We start from the raw sequence: 24,857 nt of genomic DNA, 5'->3' as shown, positions 1-24,857 counted from the left end.
CTGTTTGTGTTTAACTGTGTGTTTATCGGTGTTAAACTGAACCTGCAGTTTGTCAGTCATATCAGGAGAGGAAAAGATAGATTAGATCCTTCTGTCCTGTGCAGATACCGTTTCAGAACATATTTTCCACTGCATGCATGTGCAAACTGCCGATGCATGCTTGTCGCATCTCTCACTTAGACAAACATAAGCAAAAACAAAACTTAAAAAAAGGTGTAAAAAACTTAGACAACACAAGTTGATTACTATAATCTACATACTCTTCACAATTTATGTGTCCTGAATGATAAAACTACACTAAATATATAATATACAGAGCTTGACATTAACTTTTTGAGGCACTTGTCCTTCGGACAAGTACATTTACATTTCACTTGTCCATAAACAAAAGTCACTTGTCCGGGTAAAGATTCATCATTTTATATATATATTTTTTTTTTTTTGTGTTTTGCTAATGCAGAATTGGAACAAACCGTTGAAAGCATCCAAACACTATCAACATTAATAAAATTCAGTTTAAACAGTAGAAACAAACGTGTCCCAAGAATAGATTTCCCCTTCAACAAGAAAAAAGGATCTCCAGACTCATAATACAAAGTTATACTTTGCACGCCGGTGTGCAGAAGTTAATATATTGAGATTCTAAGTGAATATTTTAAAGTTTCTCATTACTTTCAGATTCCTAATCAATATTCTGAGTTACTATGTCAATATATTGAGATATTTTGAGATATTGAGTCAATATTCTGAGTTACTATGTCAATATATTGAGATATTTTGAGATATTGAGTCAATATTCTGAGTTACTATGTCAATATATTGAGATATTTTTAGATATTGAGTCAATATATTGAGATTGTAAGTCAATATTTTGAATGTTCTCATTGCTTTGAGATTCTTAGTCAATATTCTGAGTTACTAAGCCAATATATTGAGATTAAGTCAATATTTTATAGTTTATCGTTACTTTGATATTCTTTGTTTATATTCTGAGATACAAATTCAATATTTTGACCAGCGGTAGTGGTGACTTGAACTTATACTATATCTAAAATAATTTTGTAGACATAACAATGGATTTTGTCACTAAATGTTGGTGTTAACGTGTTTTTTTTTCTTTCTACAATTTCACTTTCTACCCGGCAGAAAGTTACCAAGGGATCCTTTAAAAGGTGTAGCTACTTTACAGTTGATTATTACCTGATATTTAATCCTGCAAGTCGCAGAGCTGAGGTTTTACAATAACTGACGGACAAACGGATAGCGGAGCAGCTAGTAACGTTACGAGGCAGAGAGCCAGCCGTCAAGAGTCAAATTAACTTCATGCTTCACCCGCACAAAGCACACTTCTATCGCCACGAGTGACAGCTTTATTCGGCTCGTTTTCTGTGAACGATGTGGGGACGGGGTAACGTTAAAGCGTAGTTAGCATGCTAACGTTAGCTAACTATCACCGTCTGCCTGGCTTGCTGGTACCGCGGTGCTTTCATGCTGTATCGCTTACAGAGAATGAGCTGAACAGTGGGCTGGGTCTAACGTCAGCGGTCCGCTCTCCCGCTGCTGCTGGGTCTAACGTTAGTTAATGTATTTGTTTCAAATCGGTAAAGTCAAATCTGTAACATAAACGGCATGAGTGGCGCATAATAACGTATATAATGCTTCATCCACACAAAGCACATTGCTATCGCCACATGTGACGTCGGTTTTCAGCTTGTTTTCTGTGAACGATGTGGCGAGGAGGTAACGTTAAGGTGGAGTTAGCAAGCTAACACCGGCTAGCTCGCCGTGCTTTCATGCTGCTTCGCTTACAGAGAATGAGCTGAACAGCGGGCTGGGTCTAACGTTAGCGGCCCGCCGACCCGCTGCCCGGGATTGTGGGTTAACATATGTATTAGTTTCAATTCTGTAACAGACGTAATGAGTGGCACATAACGTGAAGTAACATGGCATTTTGTTTTGTTTGAGTTTTAACTTGTCCAGTGGGGCAAGTAAATTTCTCTTCCACTTGCCCTACAAAAAATCCACTTGTCCCGGACAAGCGGACAAGCCTTAATGTCGAGCCCTGATATAGAACTGTTAGACGAGAGGAGGGAAGATATTTTAAGTAGGCCTGAAAAAAGATGATTCTGTGGTAAAACTAATCCTTAGTTCTAGCTCTAATTAAGATGCTGTTTCACTGCTCATATCCAACACTGTTGTAAATGCCGCAGTCACTTCTTGATCATAAAGTATTTCACATGCCCTGACTCTAGCCCAGCCATTACCATTTAAAATACAGGAGGCATCTTTTTGGCCAAGAGCCATGTTGTATATTTCATGTAACTAAGACAATCCTAGGCTCAAGTGCAGCCAGTTACATGTAATCTGTATGCAATAAGACTTAAAATACAAACTAAGCAATGTAACAGGGCAAACTCAAATCCTGCTGACAGTCATGGTTGCATGATGTCCCAATAAGCCACATCTGTTATGATAAGAATTTCCTATGAGACTTATTTTCTAACTTTCATGATCGTATCGTTCTGTGGCCTTGAGGAACGAGCTAGTCAGCAGTTACAGCATTGTGGTTAAAGGTTCCTGCAGGAGTGACTGAATAAGACCAGTATGTAACATGTGCCATGTTAATTATGTAATAAGAAGCAAAACCATGTTGTTTAACTTTGAATGTGCACTGTCTCTCTCAGAAAATGGACACTTCCCAACTTCTCTTCCTCATCTTCATGGTGATAACTACATCTGAATGTTCAGGTAGGGTACTCATTATGATGAAGAGTGCATTAATGGTTTATGCAGCTGCAACCATGTGAAAAGTCCATTCCCATTGAACCACACTTGTGGGTGCAGTATATAGACTCATACTGCTGAGGCTGCACATATTGAAGGAAGTGCCCACTTCAAAGCAAAAAAAAGAAAATATTTGCAGCAGACAAGGCCAGAATGTAATGGACTTGATCCTGTCTGTATGTTTTGAAAAGTAATTTGTATTTATATTATGTATTAAAAGAATATGGTTGTTGTAATAGTCTATTTAATTTCCTTATTGTCAACAAGTTCAACGAAAAGACCAAAACCAACAAATGAAGGTATATGACCAGTCTGTGTAGCCAAAACCTTATACATCTTTCATTTGTCTGTGCCATAGAGTTCCTTTCTTGTCCAGAAACTATTAAAAACACATCAATGAGCGACATGTTCCTTCATTACCATGAAACCACACTGTAGTTTATTTTCATTAAATCCTACACATGCCGTCCTGCTGCTGGAAATACTTACTAGAGCACCAAATCCACAGCTGAAAATAGTTCTTATAGATGTACCATTTACTCCTGTTTGAGCGGAAACTCTATGTTTAATAATATATATTTAAGGTTTTATGTGTTCAGTATGAAAAAAAATGGATTGAGGTTGAGTGCCACACAAATTGAGAGACGGCTAACTGGGGATTTCCCATAGACAGTATGATTTTCCACCAAATGCAGAACGTCTGCGTACCAGCTCTGCTGCGTGTCGGCTCCGTGCTCTGGTGTTCTTCAACACCCACCAGCAGGGGCGCCGTATGGGGGGGAAAGTTAGGACAATTCCAAGGGCCCATGACTGACAGGGGCCCCAAAAAATAGGTAAAACCTAACATAAAATTATTAAACCATCATCATTCAGTATATATATTTCAAATCTAATAACAAAATTAATGATCTCTTTGTTTTTATTTGTTTTTGGCAGTAAAAGTTAAATATCCCCACACTGTAAGACCCAACAGTAAAAGCTTGTTAAAGAAAATGACTTCTGTTTTGTCAAAAATTCAAAAAAGTTAATTCTCCACTATTTTTCTGAGTCATTAGTACAAATTTGTAATCTCAAGTTTACAGTGCTCAACCACTTTAATTATTTTTTGTCATTGTACTCAAATAGTTTAACAGTAATAGCTGAGACGTCACGTACGTGCGTACGTGCTTCGACGTGCCACTTCATCGAGCCACGCACCCTCCACGCACCGATCCTCTGGAAAATTCCGCCATTGTTGCATCCCGTGTTAATGGAGAAATTTAGAAGAGTAGCTAATTTGCAGCTTGTGGAGAACTTCGGTGATGTATATTTGTAAGGAAAAGAAGATACTTTGGAAAATTAACCGTGGGACTGCCAGTGAACATTTTTCAGGGAACACCGCTGTGGCATGCAGCAATTTTCTGAACCTGACAAGCTAACTTTTGCCATTGTGCTGACCGCACTGACTGCCGTTATATTGATGTTCTCTTTGGGCGCGCTAATTTGGTAAGTTATGTGTTGATTTAACACCATATTATTTCGATATTTTATTATTTTCTTCATCAAACACATTTTGCTGTCATTGGTTATTGTATGCATTAAAGCTAATATGAGTTGAGTTTACTGTAAGCTTTCTTTATCGTTATTAACCTAATTTAAATTTAACGTTTTAAAAAGTGGGAACCAGTGTATTTAGATTTATTTTTCATCTTAAAGTGAAACGTTTTTAGTGTAGAAGTTTTCTGGATATTTTTATAACCGTTAATGTTCCAACAACCAGTCACGTCAAGTCTGACCGCTTTTTTTTTTTTTTTTTTTTTTTTTTTTTTTTCATCGACGATGTCTGGGCAGGTTTTACAATACGTAGCTAATGTCAACTAACGTTAACGGTTTTGAGGTTTTAAACACATTTATTTCACGCGATACGTTGACGTGTGTTCTACATTTTGTAAGGCCAGTTAAATATAGAATGTAGGCTTAGAATACGTTTGTAAAATAACGTTGTCACAGTCTGTGAGGTCCAGTATCCTCTGTCGATGCCTGGTGACTTCCAGGTTAAACATTTAAAAATAACGTGAAGTTAAAATAAGGTAACTTTCTGAGATTAACGTTATCTCCCTTCTTAACCCGATAGTGCCGTTTGTTCATATCTTTGTTTAGCTTATTGATTTACGGTTTGAAGACATTTTGGTTTGTCTTTATGAGCTAGCTAGCTAGCAACGTTAAGGACATTATTCTGCCACAGAGGTTAAAATAAACATTCCACATAGTCGTAATGTTACCTAACTAATTTGTGTTAAATGCTCCCAAGATATTTTACATACAGTTAGTGCTTTTGTGAAAGTTTTGCAACCTAGGTAATGTTTCAATCTTCTCTCTATTAAGGCTGAAGCTGAGGCAACTGGCTGACATAATGAGTCTTCTATCTGGTATGTTCACGTGAATGAATGCACAACACTGAAATGACTCCAACCTATCCATAACTGTTTTCACTATGTATGCAGACTTGTGGATTTGATAGGGGTGTAATATAGATTTACAATGGCTTGGATGTGCAAACTTTGTGCTGCTGCTGCCTTTGATAAAAGAGCACAGTTGCTTGAACACTATCGTTTGCATCACAGCAATTGTTCCTCAGTCAGTCCTTTGCCTTGTCTGTATGAAGACTGTATTTGCACATTTCAGTCAGTAAATGCTTTGAAAATTCACCTTACACGGTTACATAGTCCGACAGTTGTGACTAGTGAAAGTCAGGTGGGATGTGTGTCATTTATCTGTCCTGTGTGTGGATTCAAGCAACCATTTAATGATAAAAGTCTTCTAAGTCATTTAAGGACACATTTAAAACAACACGAGATGGTGCATTGCCCATTCAAAAATTGTCACTACGGTACTAATGTGTACTCTTCCTTCAATGCCCATAAAAGTAGGAATCATCCAGACTGTGATGTCTCAGATTTTAAGGATGAGATTGTCTTGACAGAAACTGACAGAAACGGCCAACCGATGCCTAGTCAAGCTGACTCTGATCAGGGTTCTCTTTCTCCTGAGCTGGATGCCCTTGAGTGCAATCCTCCTGAGTCTACCGATGACATTGGTGAATTGCGCAATCAATTGAGAAACAATTTGGCTTCTTTGTTCTTGAAAATGAACAGTGTTCTTCATGTATCAGAGATGGCTATACAGGACATAGTTGAAAATTTGTCACAAATATTCTCATTGTCCAAACCTCTTGTGAAAGACTCTGTCATCAGTATTTTTCGAGAGCATGATCAGTCGATCAGTGATGCCCTTCTTCATGAATTAGTTGAAGCTATCATGAAAAGTAATGTTTTTGTCAGAGCTACTTTGGAAGGTGCAGAACTTTCCACTGCCAAGAGGAGGAAAACATACGTAAGGAGTAACTACCCTCTGGTAATGCCAGTGCAATATACTGTAGATTCCAGTGGACACACAGCAGTGTATGTTCCAATACTACAGATGCTTCAAACTATGTTTAAAAATACTGATGTCCTTGACAAGATTCAAGAAACTAAACCATCACCACCTGGAATGTTCATGTCTCATGAAGATGGAACATATTTCAAAGAAAATCAGTTTTTGTCAGAAGCAGGAGAGATGAAATTGTCACTGATTTTGTATGTCGATGACATTGAAATAGCTAATCCTTTAGGCACATCTAGAAAGATCCACAAGCTTTGTGCAGTATACTGGTTGCTGGCCAATGTTCCCAGTCAGTATAGGTCCAGCCTGCATGTCATACAGCTAGCTCTGCTGTGCTGATCTACAGAGCTGTGGTTTTCAAAGTGCACTTTCCCCTTTGTTGAAAGACTTGCGCACTCTTGAGGAGGATGGCATTTTCATTGAAAGTTTTGGTCAGTGTATCAGGGGCACTGTGTTGTGTGTTGCAGCTGATAATTTGGCTGCCCATGGGCTTGCAGGCTTTGTGCAGGGTTTCCGAGGACAATATGTCTGCAGATTCTGTTGCTGTACTCAAGACCAGATACAGTCTGGTGAAGTTTCAGAAGGAGAATTTAGCATGAGAACGAGGGCCTGCCATGATCTTCATGTGCAGAATGTTGTGCAAGGAGAAAATGCATCTCACTTTGGTGTTACGGGTGAGTGTGCTCTCAGCAAGACATTGCAGCATTTCCATCCCATCACTGGTTTCCCACCTGATATACTTCATGACCTGTTTGAGGGTATTGTGCCAGTTGAGTTGGCCTTGTGCATCCGTGAGATGATTCGTCTGAAGTATTTCACTCTTGAATATCTAAACACAAAAATTCGCACATTTCCTTATGAGCACTTTGATAGGCTTGATAAACCACAACCTATCCCAAAGACTTTTGCAGCCAAAGTAAGTATTGGCGGAATGGGCATGAAAATTCCACTTTGCTACGTTTGTTACCACTTATGGTAGGAAGTAAAGTACCTGAAGGGGATGAAGTATGGGCCATATTGATGGACCTTAAGGAAATCGTGCAGCTGGTGTTGTCTCCATCTTTCACTGAAGAATCCATCCAGTACATGCAAACTAAAATAAGTGATCACAGACAGGGTCTCCAAGCGGTGTTTCCAGACTTTAAGCTTCGACCAAAGCATCATTATGTTGAGCACTACCCTGAACTGACGCGGCGTTTCGGACCTCTTGTTCACTTATGGACCATGAGGTTTGAGGGAAAACACCGCTTTTTCAAAAGGGTGGTACATGACACACACAATTTCAAGAATGTCTTAAAAACTCTGGCTACCAAGCATCAGCACATGATGGCATATCACTTTAGTGCGCCATCATTTTTCAGACCCCACACACAAGCCTCAAGTGTCACCTCTGTCCAAGTTACCACACTGCCTCAAGTGGCAAAAGATTTCATAGAGACAAAGACAGATAGCCAAAACATATACAGTACATCAAAGGTCTCCATAGATGGCACAGTTTATGCAAAGGGCATGTTTGTTTCTGCAGGCCACACTGGAGGACTTCCAAAATTCAGCAAGATTGAGCACATACTGCTTGTGAACAACTCTGTTTCCTTTCTATGCAGGAACTACGAGTGCTGGTACAGTGAGCATTTAAGGTCATTTGAGCTGACATCCTCAGACAATTTCTCTGTACATCAGCTGTCAGAACTAAATGACACAGTAAGTCTCACAGCATACCATATTGACGGGCATTTGCTATTGACACAAAAAAGATTTATTTCTATCAGAGATTTACAGGATTAAAATGTTTTTGGAAGTCGGGAACTGTACAGTCTCATCGAGCATTGTGGAGAAAATGAACTCTGGTGTAATATCGCAATCAATTTGCCATTAGTGACACCGTTTTTAATGAACTGTATACATTTGAGTTTATGATACTAATCCAAAGCAATGATATTTTTCATTTACAATTTGCTGGAAATTGCCTGAGTTTGTCTGGAACAAATCCTGATTGTGTGTTGCCAAACTAATGGTTATTTATTCATCCTTTCTCGCATAGGAAATGGCAGCTCAAAACTTCCTACTTCATGTCCATACCTCCACGGACATTGTTAGGAAGATGACTTTATCTTCCGTCCAGAATCTGTTGATGAGCTAAAAACAATGATAAAGGAAAAATTTAAGCTAGACTTTGACTTTAGCTTATCATACCAAGATCCAGACTTTGATGGGCAGTTGTGTTCCCTTGTAGAGATTGAGGAACTTCCACATAAGGCTGTACTAAAAGTTATAAGGTCTGAGAGTGATGTCAGTTCAGTAGCATCAGATGACACAATAATATTGCCTCATGCCCTTACACCAGACAGGACTGAGAGATGGCCTGATGTATTTCCAGTGCCCGCTTTTTCCTACGAGGTAGAGCTCATTCTTGGTGAGGGAAATGTTACATATGAGAGAACAGGGAAAACCCTTAAGCTATCTAGGGGACAAAAGCACGGCATCCTTGAGACCCTTGCGGCCAAAATGCATAGCTTCAAAGCATATCCCAATGATAGGGACATTTCAATGGTAGCTGAAGCGCTTGTCACTAAGCATCCTTGTCTAAAAGAGCCAGGATCTCGGACAGGATGGTACGGTTGGAAAAATAGTCTAAAGTTTAAGATGGGGAACTACCGCTCTAAGTTGAGCCGGGCAGGATTTAACGAGGTAGCTGTAAATTCTGGGAAGAAGAGTAGAAACAACCCAGAGAAACAAGCTCCTCACACTAACATCAAACGACCAAAGAGGGCAGAAGTAAATTTTCTCCCTAATTTCCCAAGAGGCGAAGATGGTGCAAGCCTTGAGCAATTAAGACTCCAAATTGTGGATGAAGTTAAGATGAGTGACAAAAACCTTCCCCTCATTGCCAAGTTAATGCAGACCACCTTCGCTCTGCGGCGCAAAGAGGTCATCAATGATGACCTACCTGTTGGAGAAATCCTGGAACGCTGGCCTGCCCTTAAAATGGAGTCACAGGTAAAATTATTTTCCCATGTAGACCTATTCTAGCAGAGTATTGATAAGTATTCATTTTAATTCTTTTGTGTGACTGTGTCAGTAAATTCAACAATTTGACTGAGATTTACATCAACTATAGCATATGATATGGTTTAAGGATCTGCATGTTTTTCACCAAATTTGACACAGAACAAGATCAATGTTTTGCCATTATTGGCATATTTTGTAGGGTTGGGCATCGAGAACCGATGGAATCGTTTGGAGGATTTGGTTTCAAATCTGATCACGGGTTCCAAATTTAACATGCGCAAGTTTTGGTTTCCGTAGCGACCAGGCGCTTGTTGTGTTGCAGCCGTGGACCACAGTAAGCGGTGCTCTAGTGTGGCTTTATTTTACATTGAAAAAGCCCCGTCAAACTGCAACCCCACCTTTGAATCAAAATAAAACTTTCCTCTTATTTGTGAAATAAGCATGTGACCTGTTTCAACTCCACCCCTCAAAAAAAAAAAAATCGGAATTGAGAATCGATAAGAACCGGAATCGAAAGGAAGAATTGGAATCAGAATCGTTAATATCCCAACGATGCCCAACCCTAATATTTTGTTGCTATATATTTATGTATACAGTCAGACTTGAACAGATTTTTTTTTTTACATTTCGGCAGGTCTGTGCTGAGTTTCACAGAATTGCAAACATGAACCTGAAGAACCACTTCTTTGCGGAGTTGGACCGTCATGCCCATCGTCTTCAGAGCTTGTTCAGGAAGAAAGCTGCTCGCACAGGAAAAGTTGCTGACGTTCTGGGTCAGCTCTTTAGAGCTTATGACCTCCAGGTTAGTTAGTTATGCTTCTTGGTTCTGCATAGTGATACTAAAGTAGATTTTGGTGTAAGCTTTTTAGAAACCCTCAACTCCTTAGACTTGAGAAAGGTCTTTATTGTAAAAGTATTATGTGGCTATGCTGTTTAATATCCAAAGTGAAGAAATATGTTCTCACACTCCAGGAACAAGTTGATGTCCATGTTAGACGTGCTGCTGTTCTACGTGCTCTCCCTGCCTATCTAAATGAGGATGACTCTGGATTTCTGAAGCTGTGGGATGTAAGTCATATTAATTGTTTAGAAATTAGTCCATGACAGTTAATCATAGAATAAAATTGTTCATTTTGTCCAATATTTACATTGTTTCAGTTGTATAAAACTTAGAATAAATTGTGTAAAGAAATTGTGTAAAATTGTCCTGGGGTCATCATAAATGGAGCTTGATTGTGTGAGGAATAAGTCCTCAAAGATTGTATCTTCTTCTCCTGCTCAGACATCGTTCAGGTTCTAGTTGCAGGTTTTGAGTAGAACGACAATAATTGTAGTTATTGTAGGGTATAAAAAAGGGCAAGTCAGAAAAAAACAACACATGCATCCACATATTCCAGAACTGTTATATTTTCACGGTTTGAAGTTTTGAATAGGTCCACTTTGAAATTAAGCTTTTTAGGTTTCTAAGTTAAAAAAAAATGTGTAGCTCTGAATCATTCATATTCTGTAAATTGTACTACACTTTCACAAGCTCTGTTCAGGCTGCCCTTAAAGCAACATAATGCTTTTGAGATAGTTTAGACAGTCTGGGGTGACAGTTCTCTCTTCTTGTGTTTAGGAGGCGCAGTCTGATGAACCTAACATTGATGACCTACGGTTGGGCTTCTCTTGATCAGTGCCAATTCAACAGATGCCACGTTCTTCTGCCCAGACAGGACTGCAGTTGTGCTTGAGGGTAACATAGTTATCAATTTCCCCACATTGGCTGATGCATTTGTGATGCTTTTTGCACTGATTTATGCTCTGCATTTAAGTTACCCAAAAGACTTGGCCAACACATTTGACTTTATCCAGAAAGTGTTGATGGGCCTGGATGATGGGAAGTTGAGGCCCAGGGTGTTGAGCCTTAAAAATGACCTGTTGGCAGTGGAGTAACCTAATGTGTTACAAAAACAAAGATGACAATGTTGCCTCTTTGCTGGACTTTTTGTATTCATATGCACCACTGTCATTTGAGCATACCATAGAACAATGAAAGTAGTGAGTTTACTTTTATTTTATTTTTTTTTTTTTTAACATCTTATAAATGTGTTTTGGAGTGTAATGTTCAACCAAATGTTTGATGCAGGGTTGGTACTTTATGGATGTGTAAAACAGTATGGGCATTTTTTTCCCTCTGGTTATATTGCAATACCCATATATTTTGATAATTCTAGCTATATTAGGGCTTTATGAACCATATGGGTACCAAGCCTTTGTTCACTTATAGGAGTTAAGATTTTCCTCAGGCCACGTTCTGTTAGGGCTGGGTATCATTCAAAAGGTTTCGATTTGGGTACCCATGCCAATACAGTGTCTTCAATACCAGTTTCTGAACAATACTTTTTTCGATATCAATTTTATAAAATCCATTATAGCAAAACTAAATTACACATTACGGTACACATTTTTTGATTTATTTTTCAGCTACCACGTGAGCCGTCTCAGTGTAATGTAAAGTTTTCCTTTATGACGTGCAGCGTTAGGCAGCCAATCGCAGACATTAGATCTTGGTAGAGGCATGCTGCATGCTTATTGGCTCACTGACGCCAATGAGATTTACTCCTTGGGTATTGAAATTTGGAAGAATGGCGAGGCGTCTTTTGATACTCCGTAAGGAGGCAATAAAAAAGTATTGAATTCGGTACCCAGCCCTAGGTTTTGTAGGTGTTTTTTTTATATATATATATATATATATATATATATATATATTTACTGTGTACTGATGTCACTGTTTGACAAGTGTTTACGGATGTTTTAATGCATGGAAATGATGGTGGTATGATGTATATCCTTAAATGTGAGCATATACCATAACAAGATTTTATATTGTCCACTTCAGTGATAGAAGCCCTTTGGCCATTTTCCAAGGCCCTTGCACTGTTTAATAATGTTTTAAATTACTGTTTTAAATCTTTTACATGTGCCAGCAAATCTTTTATGGTCGCTTAATAAATAGTGACTTGCATTTAAAGTGTCTGTTAACATCTCTTTCTTAATGTTTACACAAAATATGTGTATTTGGGGATTTTGAGTTAAAGCTACTTAAAACATTTTATGTAATCAGTTTCAACAAATAATTAAAGTACTCCGTCTTGCAATTTAAGTTTCAATTAAGCAAAGTGTTTAGCTCTATTGAACTTAAACAGTTAAGTACACATAAAGTAAATATTTTCGTAAATAAAATGTGACATTTTATGTTAATGGTAATAACAATATTTAAGTTTGATAAACTTTATATTATGTGTACTATTAAAACAAAGTACCTAGTAAATGTACTTGAACAGGAAAGTTTGTTTTACTTACGAATTTATGTTAATGTCACTTAAATGAACATAGTAAGAGATACTTATTGGAGAACGTTTGTTTAACTTACAAATCTGAGTAAGCAAAACTTAAAAATTTCGATGTAATCAGTTTCACCAAATTTTTTGAGTTAGGTTAACTTATCGGGTTTTACAGTGCATTGACCAAAAAGTAAACATCCATATTGACCGACCACCCCCCTGTCCATCCATCCATCCATCCTGCTTATCCGTGTCGGGTCGAAGCTCCAGCAGGGGACCCCAAACTTCCCTTTCCCGAGCAACATTAACCAGCTCCGACTGGGGGATCGAGGCGTTCTCAGGCCAGGTTGGAGATATAATCCCTCCACCTAGTCCTGGGTCTTCCCCGAGGCCTCCTCCCAGCTGGACGTGCCTGGAACACCTCCCTAGGGGGCGCCCAGGGGGCATCCTTACCAGATGCCCGAACCACCTCAACTGGCTCCTTTCGTCGCAAAGGAGCAGCGGCTCTACTCCGAGCTCCTCACGGATGACTGAGCTTCTCACCCTATCTCTAAGGGAGACGCCAGCCACCCTCCTGAGGAAACCCATTTCGGCCGCTTGTACCCTGGATCTCGTTCTTTCGGTCATGACCCAGCCTTCATGACCATAGGTGAGGGTAGGAACGAAAACTGACGGTAGAAAGCTTTGCCTTCTGGCTCAGCTCTCTTTTCGTCACAACGGTGCGATAGATTGAATGCAATACCGCACCCGCTGCGCCCGATTCTCCGACCAATCTCCCGCTCCATTGTCCCCTCACGGCGAACAAAACCCCAAGGTACTTGAACTCCTTCACTTGGGGTAAGGACTCATTCCCTACCTGGAGAAGGCATTCCATCGGTTTCCTGCTGAGAACCATGGCCTCCGATTTAGAGGTGCTGATCCTCATCCCAACCGCTTCACACTCGGTTGCGAACCGATCCAGTGAGTGCTGAAGGTCGCAGGCCGATGATGCCATCAGGACCACATCATCTGCAAAGAGCAGCGATGAGATCCCCAGCCCACCAAACTGCAACCCTCCCCACCCCGACTACGCCTCGATATCCTGTCCATAAATATTACAAACAGGATTGGTGACAAAGCGCAGCCCTGGCGGAGGCCAACCCTCACCTGAAACGAGTCCGACTTACTACCGAGAACCCGGACACAGCTCTCACTTTGGTCATACAGAGATTGGATGGCCCTGAGTAGAGACCCCTCACCCCATACTCCCCGCAGCACCTCCCACAGTATCTCCCGGGGACCCGGTCATACGCCTTCTCCAAATCCACAAAACACATGTAGACCCGGTTGGGCATACTCCCAGGCTCCCTCCAGGATCCTTGCGAGAGTGAAGAGCTGGTCCGTTGTTCCACGACCAGGACGGAATCGCATTGTTCCTCCTCAACCCGAGGTTCGACTATCGGCCGAACCCTCCTTTCCAGCACCTTGGAGTAGACTTTACCAGGGAGGCTGAGAAGTGTGATACCCCTATAATTGGCACACACCCTCTGGTCCCCTTTTTAAAAAGAGGAACCACCACCCCAGTCTGCCACTCCTTTGGCACCGTCCCAGACTTCCACGCAATGTTGAAGAGGCGTGTCAACCAGGACAGCCCCTCCACACCCAGAGCCTTGAGCATTTCTGGACGGATCTCATCAATCCCCCCGGGGCTTTGCCACTGTGTAGTTGTTTGACTACATCAGTGACTTCCGCCTGGGAAATCGGCGACAATCCCCGTTATCCTCCAGCTCTGCCTCTAACATAGAGGGCGTATTAGTCGGATTCAGGAGTTCCTCAAAGTGCTCCTTCCACCGCCCCTATTACCTCCTCAGTGGAGGTCAACAGTGTCCCATCCTTACTGTACACAGCTTGGATGGTTCCCCTTCCCCCTCCTGAGGTGGCGAACAGTTTTCCAGAAACACTTTGGTGCCGACCGAAAAGTCCTTCTCCATGTCTTCTCCAAACTTCTCCCACACCCGCTGCTTTGCCTCTTTCACGGCAGAGGCTGCAATCGGTACCCTGCAACCGCCTCCGGAGTCCTCCGAGATAACATATCCCGGAAGGACTCCTTCTTCAGTCGGACGGCTTCCCTGACCACTGGTGTCCACCACGGTGTTCGTGGGTTACCGCCCCTTGAGGCACCTAAGATCCTAAGACCACATAAAGCTTCAGCAATGGAAACTTTGAACATTGTCCACTCGGGTTCAATGCCCCCAGCCTCCACAGGGAACGAAAAGCTCCGCCCGGAGGTGTGAGTTGAAAGTCTGTCGGACAGGGGCCTCCTCCAGACGTTCCCAATTTACCCGCACTACACGTTTGGGCTTACCAGGTCTGTCCAGAGTCTTCCCCACCCCTGACCCAACTCACCACCAGATGGTGATCGGTTGACAGCTCTGCCCCTCTCTTCACCCAGTGTCCAAAACATACGGCCTCAGATCAGATGAAACGATTATGAAATCGATCATTGACCTTGGCCTAGGGTGCTCTGGTACCAGGTACACTTATGAGCATCCCTATGTTCGAACATGGTGTTCGTTATAGACAATCCATGACTAGCACAGAAGTCCAACAACAAACAACCACTCTGGTTTAGATCAGGAGGCCGTTCCTCCCAATCACGCCTCCAGGTGTCTCCATCATTGCCCACGTGTGAAGTCCCCAGCAGAACAATGGAGTCCCCCACTGGAGCCCCATGCAGGACTCCAGTCAAGGTCTCCAAGAAGGCCGAATACTCCGAACTCCTGTTTGGTGCATATGCACAAACAACAGTCAGAGTTTTCCCCCAAAACCCGCAGGCGTGGGGAGGCGACCCTCTCGTCCACCGGGGTTCCAACACAGCGGCGCCAGCCGGGGCTTGTGAGTATCCCCACCCGCCCGGCGCCTCACACCCTGGGCAACTCCGGAGAAGAAAAGAGTCCAACCCCTATCCAGGAGTATGGTTCCAGAACCGAGACTGTGCGTGAGGTAAGCCCCACCAGATCTAACGGTAGCGCTCCACCTCCCGCACCAGTTCGGCTCCTTCCCCCACAGAGGTGACGTTCCACGCCCCCAGAGCCAGCGTCTGCCGCCCGGGTCTGGTCCGCCGAGGCCCCTGACCTTCACTGCCACCCATGTGGCATCGCACCCGACCCCAACGGTTCCTCCCACAGGTGGTGGGCCCATGGGCTGGAGAGATGGGAGCCACGTGAGCTTGTTCGGGCTGTGCCCGGCCGGGCTCCGTGGCAAACCCGGCCACCAGGGCTCGCCCGACGAGCCCGCCCGTCTGGGCCTGGCTCCAGGCGGGGCCCCGGGCTTCCTCCGGCAGGGTCACTCCATCTCTACCTTGCTTCTTCATTGGGGTTTTTGAACCATTCTTTGTCTGGCCCCTCACCTGAGACCACTTTGCCTTGGGAGACCCTACCAGGAGCACAAAGCTCCAGACAACACAGCCCTCAGGTTCACAGAGACACACAAACCTCTCCACCACGATAAGGTGATGGTTCACGGAGAAGACACCCCCCTGTATCTGCATGAAATGGTTTGGTCCTGCCTTAGCGCACTCAGTGACTGTGTTTAGGAGTGATCGTGTTCCCCCACCAGGAACCAAGATACCGCGGAAGACTCGAGCGGTTGCGGTTACATTCGGTCTCGACATACTACACTCATACTGACCGACACTAGACTCACTCACGCACTGGCCACGGTTACATTCGGTACCCTGGTGGGCGGTCTCCTCATGACAGTCTAACTACCATGTAGCAACATTCACTTCTAACATTTAACTTAACATAACTACCAAGATAACATTACGTGTATTTGTATGGGATACAATACATTCCCCTTGGTAATAGCCTATGAATTTCCATGAACACAATTCTAAAATGCACGAGACATAAAGGCTTCTGCTATCGGTAACTCAAACTTGCCCGAGAACCTAGACACCCGTGATTACGTAGAATCATGCATTAGGCTCGGTTACGGTCTTGTTCAGTGGTCTGGTGCACGGTCTCCTGGTGACAGCCTACCTATCACGTAACAAACATTTAACTTAACATACCTACTAAGATAACATGACGTGCATTTGTATGTGATATCCATCGATAATGTAGTCTATGAATTTGTATGTACTAGGGCTGTGACGGTATAGTTTTTTTTCTTACCACGGTGAAGAAGCAACGTATCACCGCGGTATTGCGGTTAACTGCAACCCCCTTAAGAGAGTAGCGTAAGTTAGAGCAAGAATAGCAGGGTGCTTTAAGTGAGTGATGTCAGTGCTCGTGTGGTCGCGCAAGGAGAGCGAGCGGTAACGGAGAGTAGTGTACGAGTGCAGCTGTGAGGAAAAGTGAGAGGAAAAAGACATAACAAAGATGATGTAAAGTGAGTTAAACGTGAACAATAAAACGACAAGCTTCTCAAGACACGGTGGCTTTATCTGTTGTCAATACTGCCAGTAGAATGAATAGCGTTACCCCCGAAAAAGCATCGGCTTAAACCATACAACATATGTTGCAGTCATAGACTGTATAAAAAGATTGCAGTGTTTCCATTTCAGCTCATTGTCAGAGTCTTTACTGTGTCTTGCTGTCATTTAAAGGGACATTTCACCGCTGGAAAGCTGAATATATCTTTAAATTGGGTCACTTATGTAGTAGAAATGTGAAAAAAAAATTGAAATTGGTGCCTTCTAGGCCAAGATAAGACTCATATGGATGAAAGACACCAAATCCCAAAATGCACTTGCTTTGCTGCTGTATGAGGCCACTCCCAAGCCACGCCTACCCTTAACCGACAGACAGTGAGACGATCAACTCAACAAGTGTGTTTTTTTGTCATTTCAACCATATACACGAAAAAACGTGGTGTTACACATTTAAAACATGCTTTTTTTGGCCACAGCTGATACATTATCCGGACTTCTTTCAGCGGATTGATTGATAGCTTCAGAGTGAACAGAACTGTGTCCATGGCAACGCACTGCTATGCATGGCAACGGTGTGTTATCCTTAGCAGCGGTCTGTTATCAAGAAATAACAGACCGCATTCTACATTATAATTCAACCAAGCCATTTAATAAAAGAAGGCTAACACATAGCTACTAGCATTAGCTCTTGGTGGGCTGTGGTATAAACACTGAGTATAAACACAGCCGTACATTTGCGTGGGATGTAGCTAGAATTGTCGGCATTTTACAGTCACAAACTCTACCAGCAGTTAGCTGGATACAAATCACCCCATTTCTGCAACAGGCAGTCCGGGGTAACACAGCCCACCTCCACTAGTAGTCTTACCCGGTGACAGCAGGCTGGATTGTCCACAGCAATATTTCCACAACAACAAAAACACAGCACAGCCGTCTCTGAACTCGCGTTGGGAGTTTCGTTGAAGTTGGATGTAGTCCAGTTTGTTTAATGAGCGGACACTTGCAAGCACGATTGGTGAACAGATGGCTGGCTAGCGTTAGCTTTCCACCGGCACACTCGTTCAACGCTCCCCACTGATGAGGTCACAAAGCTTGCGTAGTGTGTCGAGTATTGCGTCCGTAATAAAGTGTCCTGCATATTCTCCGATGTGTTCCAATGTATCCCGGTGGTACACGTGTGTGGTAGTTTGAATGAACATAATTGTTGTTCTAAAATTTCCAAGACTCTATGGCTGCAGCCTGGAGCGTCCCATATCATGCCGTCCCGTCTACTTTTCAAAATAAAAGCTTGCGTCCCAAAATTTCCGTCGGGATGAACAGTTTCTGCTCCTGCTGAGAAGCTAAGCGAGGATTCAAGATGGCTGACACTCGTTTTTTCCTCGGCAATCTCCGGAAAAAGCCGACAGTCCAACCCCCTTTGGGCTATGCGGAAATACAGGCTGTAGTCTTTTGCCTCTGGGCAAAAAAGCCTCAGATGACGCAAAAATCGTCATTTTGCTTCAGCTGAGGTTTTTTTCCAGACCCTCAATACAGAGATCATTCAAAAATACTACCGGGGTTCTACTGATACAAAGCTTAATGCTAATCGGTGAAGTTTCCCTTTAAGGCCGCATTGCCTTTTCTCCTCTCCGTTGATCTTGCCACAGACAGTTCAGAAAGCTCTATTGTCAATAAAGTTAAAAATAAAGTAATTGTTAGCTGACAATGGCAAGTGCAGACACTTCGCAGCACAGCGGTCTAGCAGCTGAGCAGACAGAGAGCAGAGAGGGCAACTAGGCACTCCGCCAATTTGTTGCTCTCACTACCAACATGAGCTGCTCTGTTTAGGCTACAAAACGTGCATGCAGGCTGAAATTTAACCGTCAGGATTAATCTATAAACAGAAGGAAACTCCGCTAGCTGCTAGGCTAAAGTGCAATGGTAAACACTGCAGCGGTAATGTCCACCTCTGCTGAGAACAGAGAAATGTCTTTGCCTTCCCAACTGTGTATTATATTAAACGTTACCTGTAGTAGTAGTAGTAGTAATAGTAGTAGTAGTAATAATAATCAAATAAAAATCAATAATAAAAGTTTTTTTTTCCCTCCATAACCTCTTCAAATAGGAGAGAATACAACAAAGTGTCCTCCTAACTGTGGCCCTCCCTGTCCCAGTGAAGAAGGTGAGCAACATTGTGTTCAATGACATGCCAGTTAGCATCATTGCAGGAAGTCTGTGGGGATTTCTGTCTCTCTTGCTCTTTTTACCATTACAAAAAAGAAAAGAAAATATGTATTAATGACAGTCATTATGAAATGAAATGAATGAAATTTAAACACATTAATAACAATTATTTTTTCACATAATGATCATTATGAAATAAAATAAAAAATAACAATATACTGGATGATGGACAGTTGGGGACAGTTGGAAACAGTGAGTAGCTTACCTGAGCCTGCATGTAAGATACAGACAATATTAATATAATCCAGTTTGATATGTTCATTTAGATAGAATTATGGAATGACATCTATAGATACAGACTTTATTATTCCAATCATGAAGGGCAATTTATTTGAGAAGCTTGCACACACAAAAATCTATCGTTCTAAATTCCATTTTACATGTCCACTTTATTTTCTTGTTGGCATATGTGCAGCTAATTTAAAAAATCTGCTGTTTTCATTGTTTTGAGAGGATTATGTTAATTTATTTAGATTGAAGAGTTAATATATATTTAAGTTAAATATACATTGAGACTGTAAAAGATGGCCTTCAGCACATTTTTTATGGTTGCTTTTAATCTTGCAAACTGCATACTAGACTTGCATGCATGTACAAATCACCAGCAGTAAATATTGTGCTAGTACTAGTATTGAACTACAAGAAGCAAGACAGTTGCAAGCCTTTATGTTATGTAAAGCTTTTGATGCCCACCAAGTCCGGATTTGTTGCGGCACGGCTGCGGACATGACTGACAGCTGTAGTCACGAGGACCCACGAGATCTCACGAATTCACGTAGAATAGAACCACAAAACCAACAACAGTTTGTTTCCATCCAGAACAGTAGAGGGGAAACAACTATGTGCTGTGTTCTCAAGGTGTAGTGCAGGGAAATATGATCCGCCGTAAGCACGGTGAAAATTAACTGGATATTTATTTTGTTTATGTGCTCAACTTCCTGTCCCGCACTATCTGCCGTGTGCTGAATTGCACACGGCAAAAATAGAAGCTCTGCGTATCTGCTCCAGAGGGCTGCGGACTGCCGGAGCTGTGCTGGAGTCGCAACGCAGCCGTTCTGCAGTCAGTGGAAATACACACAATGGCCCTCATTTATCAACCTATTGTAGAAACCAGCGCAGATATGAGTGCAGATATCATCTTACGAAAGGCTTCACGTGTGATTCATCAAACGTTCGTATCACACCAATCAGAGCGTAAGAATGGTCGTACATTGATAAATGCAGCGGCTGGAAACGATCGTAATTTAAATATCACGCCCCAATATATTCTCGGTTTTGAGGCTTCGCCCCTACAATTTACGACATGGCGAGACGTAATCCGGCTGAGAAGCGGCACTTTTCAGAGCTGGAGATTGAAACCCTGATATCTCTGGTTCATTTGCACTAACGAGTGTACTTTTTGGCAGCCTGAAAACCGTTATTAAAGGCTGTAGAAAGAATGCGGAATGGAAAGAGATCACTGATGCGGTCAACAGTGTTGCCGTAGTAAATCGGACTCCAGCTGAAGTTTAGCCAATTTAATTTATACATCCTTGACGCATTTTCTATAGTCCTAATAGTAATATACAGGCTTATATTGCAATATCTTAGGCCTACATGGTGTACCTATATTTAAATAAACTTTTTTATATAATAAATTTTACTCGTGTTTTTTTTTTTTTTTCATGAGTCAGAATGAGGCAACAGCTGAGGGAGAGCGCGTGTCCTCCGCCCCCCCGTGCTGGACCACCACCCCGACCCGGTCTCCTGACAGCAGAGGGGCTGGGAAAACAAGCCGAAATAACTCGGTCAATGGCAGAAATAAATTGTTCACGACATAGAAATTAAACAATGTTGCAGACTTTTTCTGCCGTGTATAGGGTCCCCCCCACTGATGCGAGCCATCTGCCCTTAAACAATCAAAGCGCTCCACCGTGGCACGTGTGCGTACGTGTGCACTATTGTACCGGCTCATAGAGGTCTTCTAAAAGAGCCAGATCTGCCATTGCTGATAAGTGATCAACTGATGACTTCTCCTTCTCCTGTTAAACTGATTATATGCTGCACTGCAAGGCCACGCTGACTCAGAAACTTGCGTACACAAGTTCAGACCAGACGTGAGATTTTATCGCAGCCTACGCTCACGTCCAAATTGATAAATGCCGAGCTTTGCGTAGGAATCGGTGTACGCCAGTCGTACGACTGTTTTAGGTCGTACGCACGTTTCATAAATGAGGGCCATTGACTTTAATGGAAACCTATTGACCTATTGGATCCGCATATGTTCCGCAACCAGTGGAAATTAGCAGTAACACATTATTGGTTGGTTCCTTTCATGGGATTTGTTGTCAAAACAAATTTGAATAAAGCCAGCCGTATCCTTTAATACAGCATACATCTAAATACAATAGAACTAAATATACTTATACATACTAATACAGTTTATCCTGTCTGTAATTACAAGTTTTGTCATTATTTCTGTGAGGTCTGCCATAGCAACATGACATCATGACTTCGCGTAAACATACACGCCAAGTGGCGTGTTATCTGTACGCATTTTGAGTTATCCACGTAGGTCTACGCCGTATTTACAATGAGGACATACGTCATGGTAGCTTGCTGTCATGTTACAATTTGGGAGGTGTCTGAGCCCGCCCACCAAGAATGCTATTGGTTGCCAGGGTCAACAGTGTATGAGCGGCACAGAGACGGAGTAGGAAAGACGGCTCGAGGAATTAGCATCACGGCGAATGGGTTGGGTTAGGAAACATGACACGCGGGACACACAAAGGAAACGTGACATGCGGAACACGATCCCCGGTCTGTTGGGTGAAAGTCCTGTGTTTTACCCATCCACCACCCCGACCAAACTCCCTATGGGGATTTTCGCCCTTTTATACTACTTGATACGGCGTGAATTCACACGCAATCACAAGGTAATGTATGTCAATGGAGGCCAAACGGCGTTGATAAACACACTAAAAAGCGTTTTGATAACACGCCAATAATGGCATATGAATTGCCGTGTCATACGCCACTTTATGAGATCAGTCTGGCCATAGGTTGTTTTTCCTACCCTCTAATACGCATAAGAACATTTTATAAGGGGGCGGCTGTGGCTCAGATGGTAGCGCGTTCGCCTACTAATCGGAGCGTTGGTGGTTTGATCCCTGGCTCTGAACTCCGAATTTCTCCCGATGCTGCGCCATCGGTGTATGAATGTGTGCGAATGTTTATCTGATTAGCAGGTGGCACCTTGTATGGCAGCCTCGGCCACAGTATATGAATGTGTGTGCATGGTAAATGGTTCCTGTACTATGTGAAAGCGCTTTCAGTAAAAAAAGCTAAATATAAATACAGGCCATTTACATAAATAAGCGTCCCTAGCAGTGGCAGGAAACAAGACCCACAGGAGTGTTTTCTGTCTTCATATCTAAACGTAACGGTTGCGGTTTTAGACATGTTAAAATAGTCACAGTTTGGTTAGGAATAGGCACAAAAAGTACTTTGTTAGGTGTAGAAAAAAGTACATTTGTTACTTCACTTCCGTGCGTACGTACATGACGTAATTACACACACACACACAGAATGGAGAATGTGATGTAGTTTTATTTACTACGTTAAGGTTAAAATTAATCAGTTTACTTTTATTCATTTGTTCTATTTGAACCTATTCAAGATTGGTATTTTTTACATAACCAGGAATTCATAATATTGTGTTTATCACCATTATTTCTATCATCTTCTCTCACATTTTCAGGGACAGCCGAGCCCAAATACCAAAAGATGGACAAGAAGTCATACACCCTGTTGGAAGGGGAGGCATTTTATTTAGAGCCTTACGATGTGGCAAGCGGCCTCTCTGATGAAGATATCAAATGGTACAAAAATGAGACTGAGAAAATCCCCACTGACAAGAACAAGAATGTACATTACCACGGTGAAGCACTCTTTTTCTTAAACCTCCTCCCTGAGAACTCTGGCAATTACACTGCCTGGTAAGGATACTTCTGTCTACACGTTTTGGCAACGGAGTTCAAATTCATTATCTTTTGGTAACTCTACCTAATGATCTGTTAATACAGCCCTTGATCTGAATCACAGAAAACCATTGCTTCTTCTCCAGGGAAACAGACCCATCATCAGGAAAGTGTTACAAATATGATGTAGAAGTTAACGTCGTCAACTCAAGCCATATGATGAACTACGGAGAAATCAAAAACTCAGACATGAACAAAATGATCCCATGTCCAGATCCTGTCAAGAAAACATGTCAAAGGTTGAAAGGAAAATTCAGGTGGAACAAGGTACGTGTGACTACAGTGACAAAGTGTGATGTAAAAATGTATTATATATGGTGTCAATTTTTTTATCGCGAGATTAACGTTCTTTTTGGCCTAGCAAACTTTGTTGTTTTTTTTCACATGCTGTTGCAACAACTAGTAACGTTAAAAACTACAACAACGGATCTAGCTAGACCGGAAACAAAACAACAGGCATGCCGCACACACTTGTTTGGGTTTACGAGCCGGCCAAAGAGTAGTAGGCTAACGTTACGTTTTGAGTGGATGGCGAGCGTGAGATGCAGAAATGGATGGCAATAAGATTCTGAATGGAAAGTTCACTTTTAAAAAGTTGCCAAATGGTTCCATTGACAAGACCAAAGTGATCTGTGTGTTTTGTCGTTGTGAACTGAGCTATCATCGCAGCACGTCCAGTCTGAAATACCACTTGATGACCAAGCACACAGCTGATGCCAATTCTCTGCTCCCTCGTCAAAGCCAGGCGACAAAAGCACAAAGCAAGTCGCACTTTTCCATGTTGATAAGGGCATTAAAATGAGAAAAAAAAATAATGGGACAAAAAGAAATCAAGGGACATTTAAAATAGATAAAAATGTTCGATTAATTGCGAGTTAACTATGACATTAATGCGATTAATCGCGATTAAATATTTTAATTGTTTGACAGCACAAGTTAAAATACATGTAGTAGTAGTAGTAGGGCTGCACAATTAATCACAATTTTAATTAATCACTAGTGCAATATTCAAATCGCAGAGGGGGCGCAATATTTGCTAAAGGCAAAATACAATATGTGTCAAAGCATTCTGAATTAAGTATTGTGGTGCTGCAGTGACCTCCCAACCTAAAAATCCTATCCTACAGACTTAAGAATCTTTGATTGATACAGATCCTCGCAAAAAATCACAATATAATCAGTTAATTTTTATTTTTTTCAATGAAAATGCGAATGATACAAAAATTATCATTCCCTTGAATATCGTGAATCATATCGCAATCACAGTATGCCTATGTAAAAAAAATTGCAATAAGATAGTTTTCTCTTATCGTGCAGCCCTAAGTAGTAGTAGAATAGAGAACCAACAGTTCTGTTAAGAGTAGCATGGACTCAAATGCATAACACATTGGCTGAGCTTGTAAGCTTTACTTCCTGTAGTCAATGTTCAGAACAGCTGTGCTCTTCTTTATTCTTTGTTAACGCCTACATCATTAGGGTTACTTCCTGAGTATACCAACTAGACACTATCTCTTTTCCATGATAGTACCAAGTAAGTTGTTCTTCCTAGGAATCTTTGAGGAAATACCAGTTACATATCAGTGGGCTTGTAGGAAATGGTTAATAAATTTATGCTTTATTTAACATCGTTTTAGAAGGCAAATTGGATTGAAAAGT

At 41.9% G+C, this 24,857-nt stretch overlaps 1 protein-coding gene across 1 annotated transcript in view; it reads left to right on the top strand.

Annotated features, from left to right (window-relative positions):
- The first annotated feature begins 1,543 nt into the window (after window positions 1-1,543).
- The window catches only part of LOC114563832 (interleukin-1 receptor-like 1), a 35,633-nt gene continuing 12,319 nt past the window's right edge, over window positions 1,544-24,857 (top strand). The window contains exons 1-5 of the mRNA XM_028590755.1: window positions 1,544-1,574; window positions 2,685-2,748; window positions 19,064-19,120; window positions 22,922-23,159; window positions 23,288-23,468. Coding sequence (XP_028446556.1) covers window positions 2,688-2,748; window positions 19,064-19,120; window positions 22,922-23,159; window positions 23,288-23,468 — 537 coding nt within the window. The 5' untranslated portion in view covers window positions 1,544-1,574; window positions 2,685-2,687. The remainder of the gene's footprint in view (window positions 1,575-2,684; window positions 2,749-19,063; window positions 19,121-22,921; window positions 23,160-23,287; window positions 23,469-24,857) is intronic.

The sequence above is a fragment of the Perca flavescens genome, chromosome 11 (assembly GCF_004354835.1).
Source record: "Perca flavescens isolate YP-PL-M2 chromosome 11, PFLA_1.0, whole genome shotgun sequence".
Lineage (NCBI taxonomy): Eukaryota > Metazoa > Chordata > Actinopteri > Perciformes > Percidae > Perca > Perca flavescens.
This window is presented reverse-complemented; position numbering and strand designations above follow the sequence as displayed.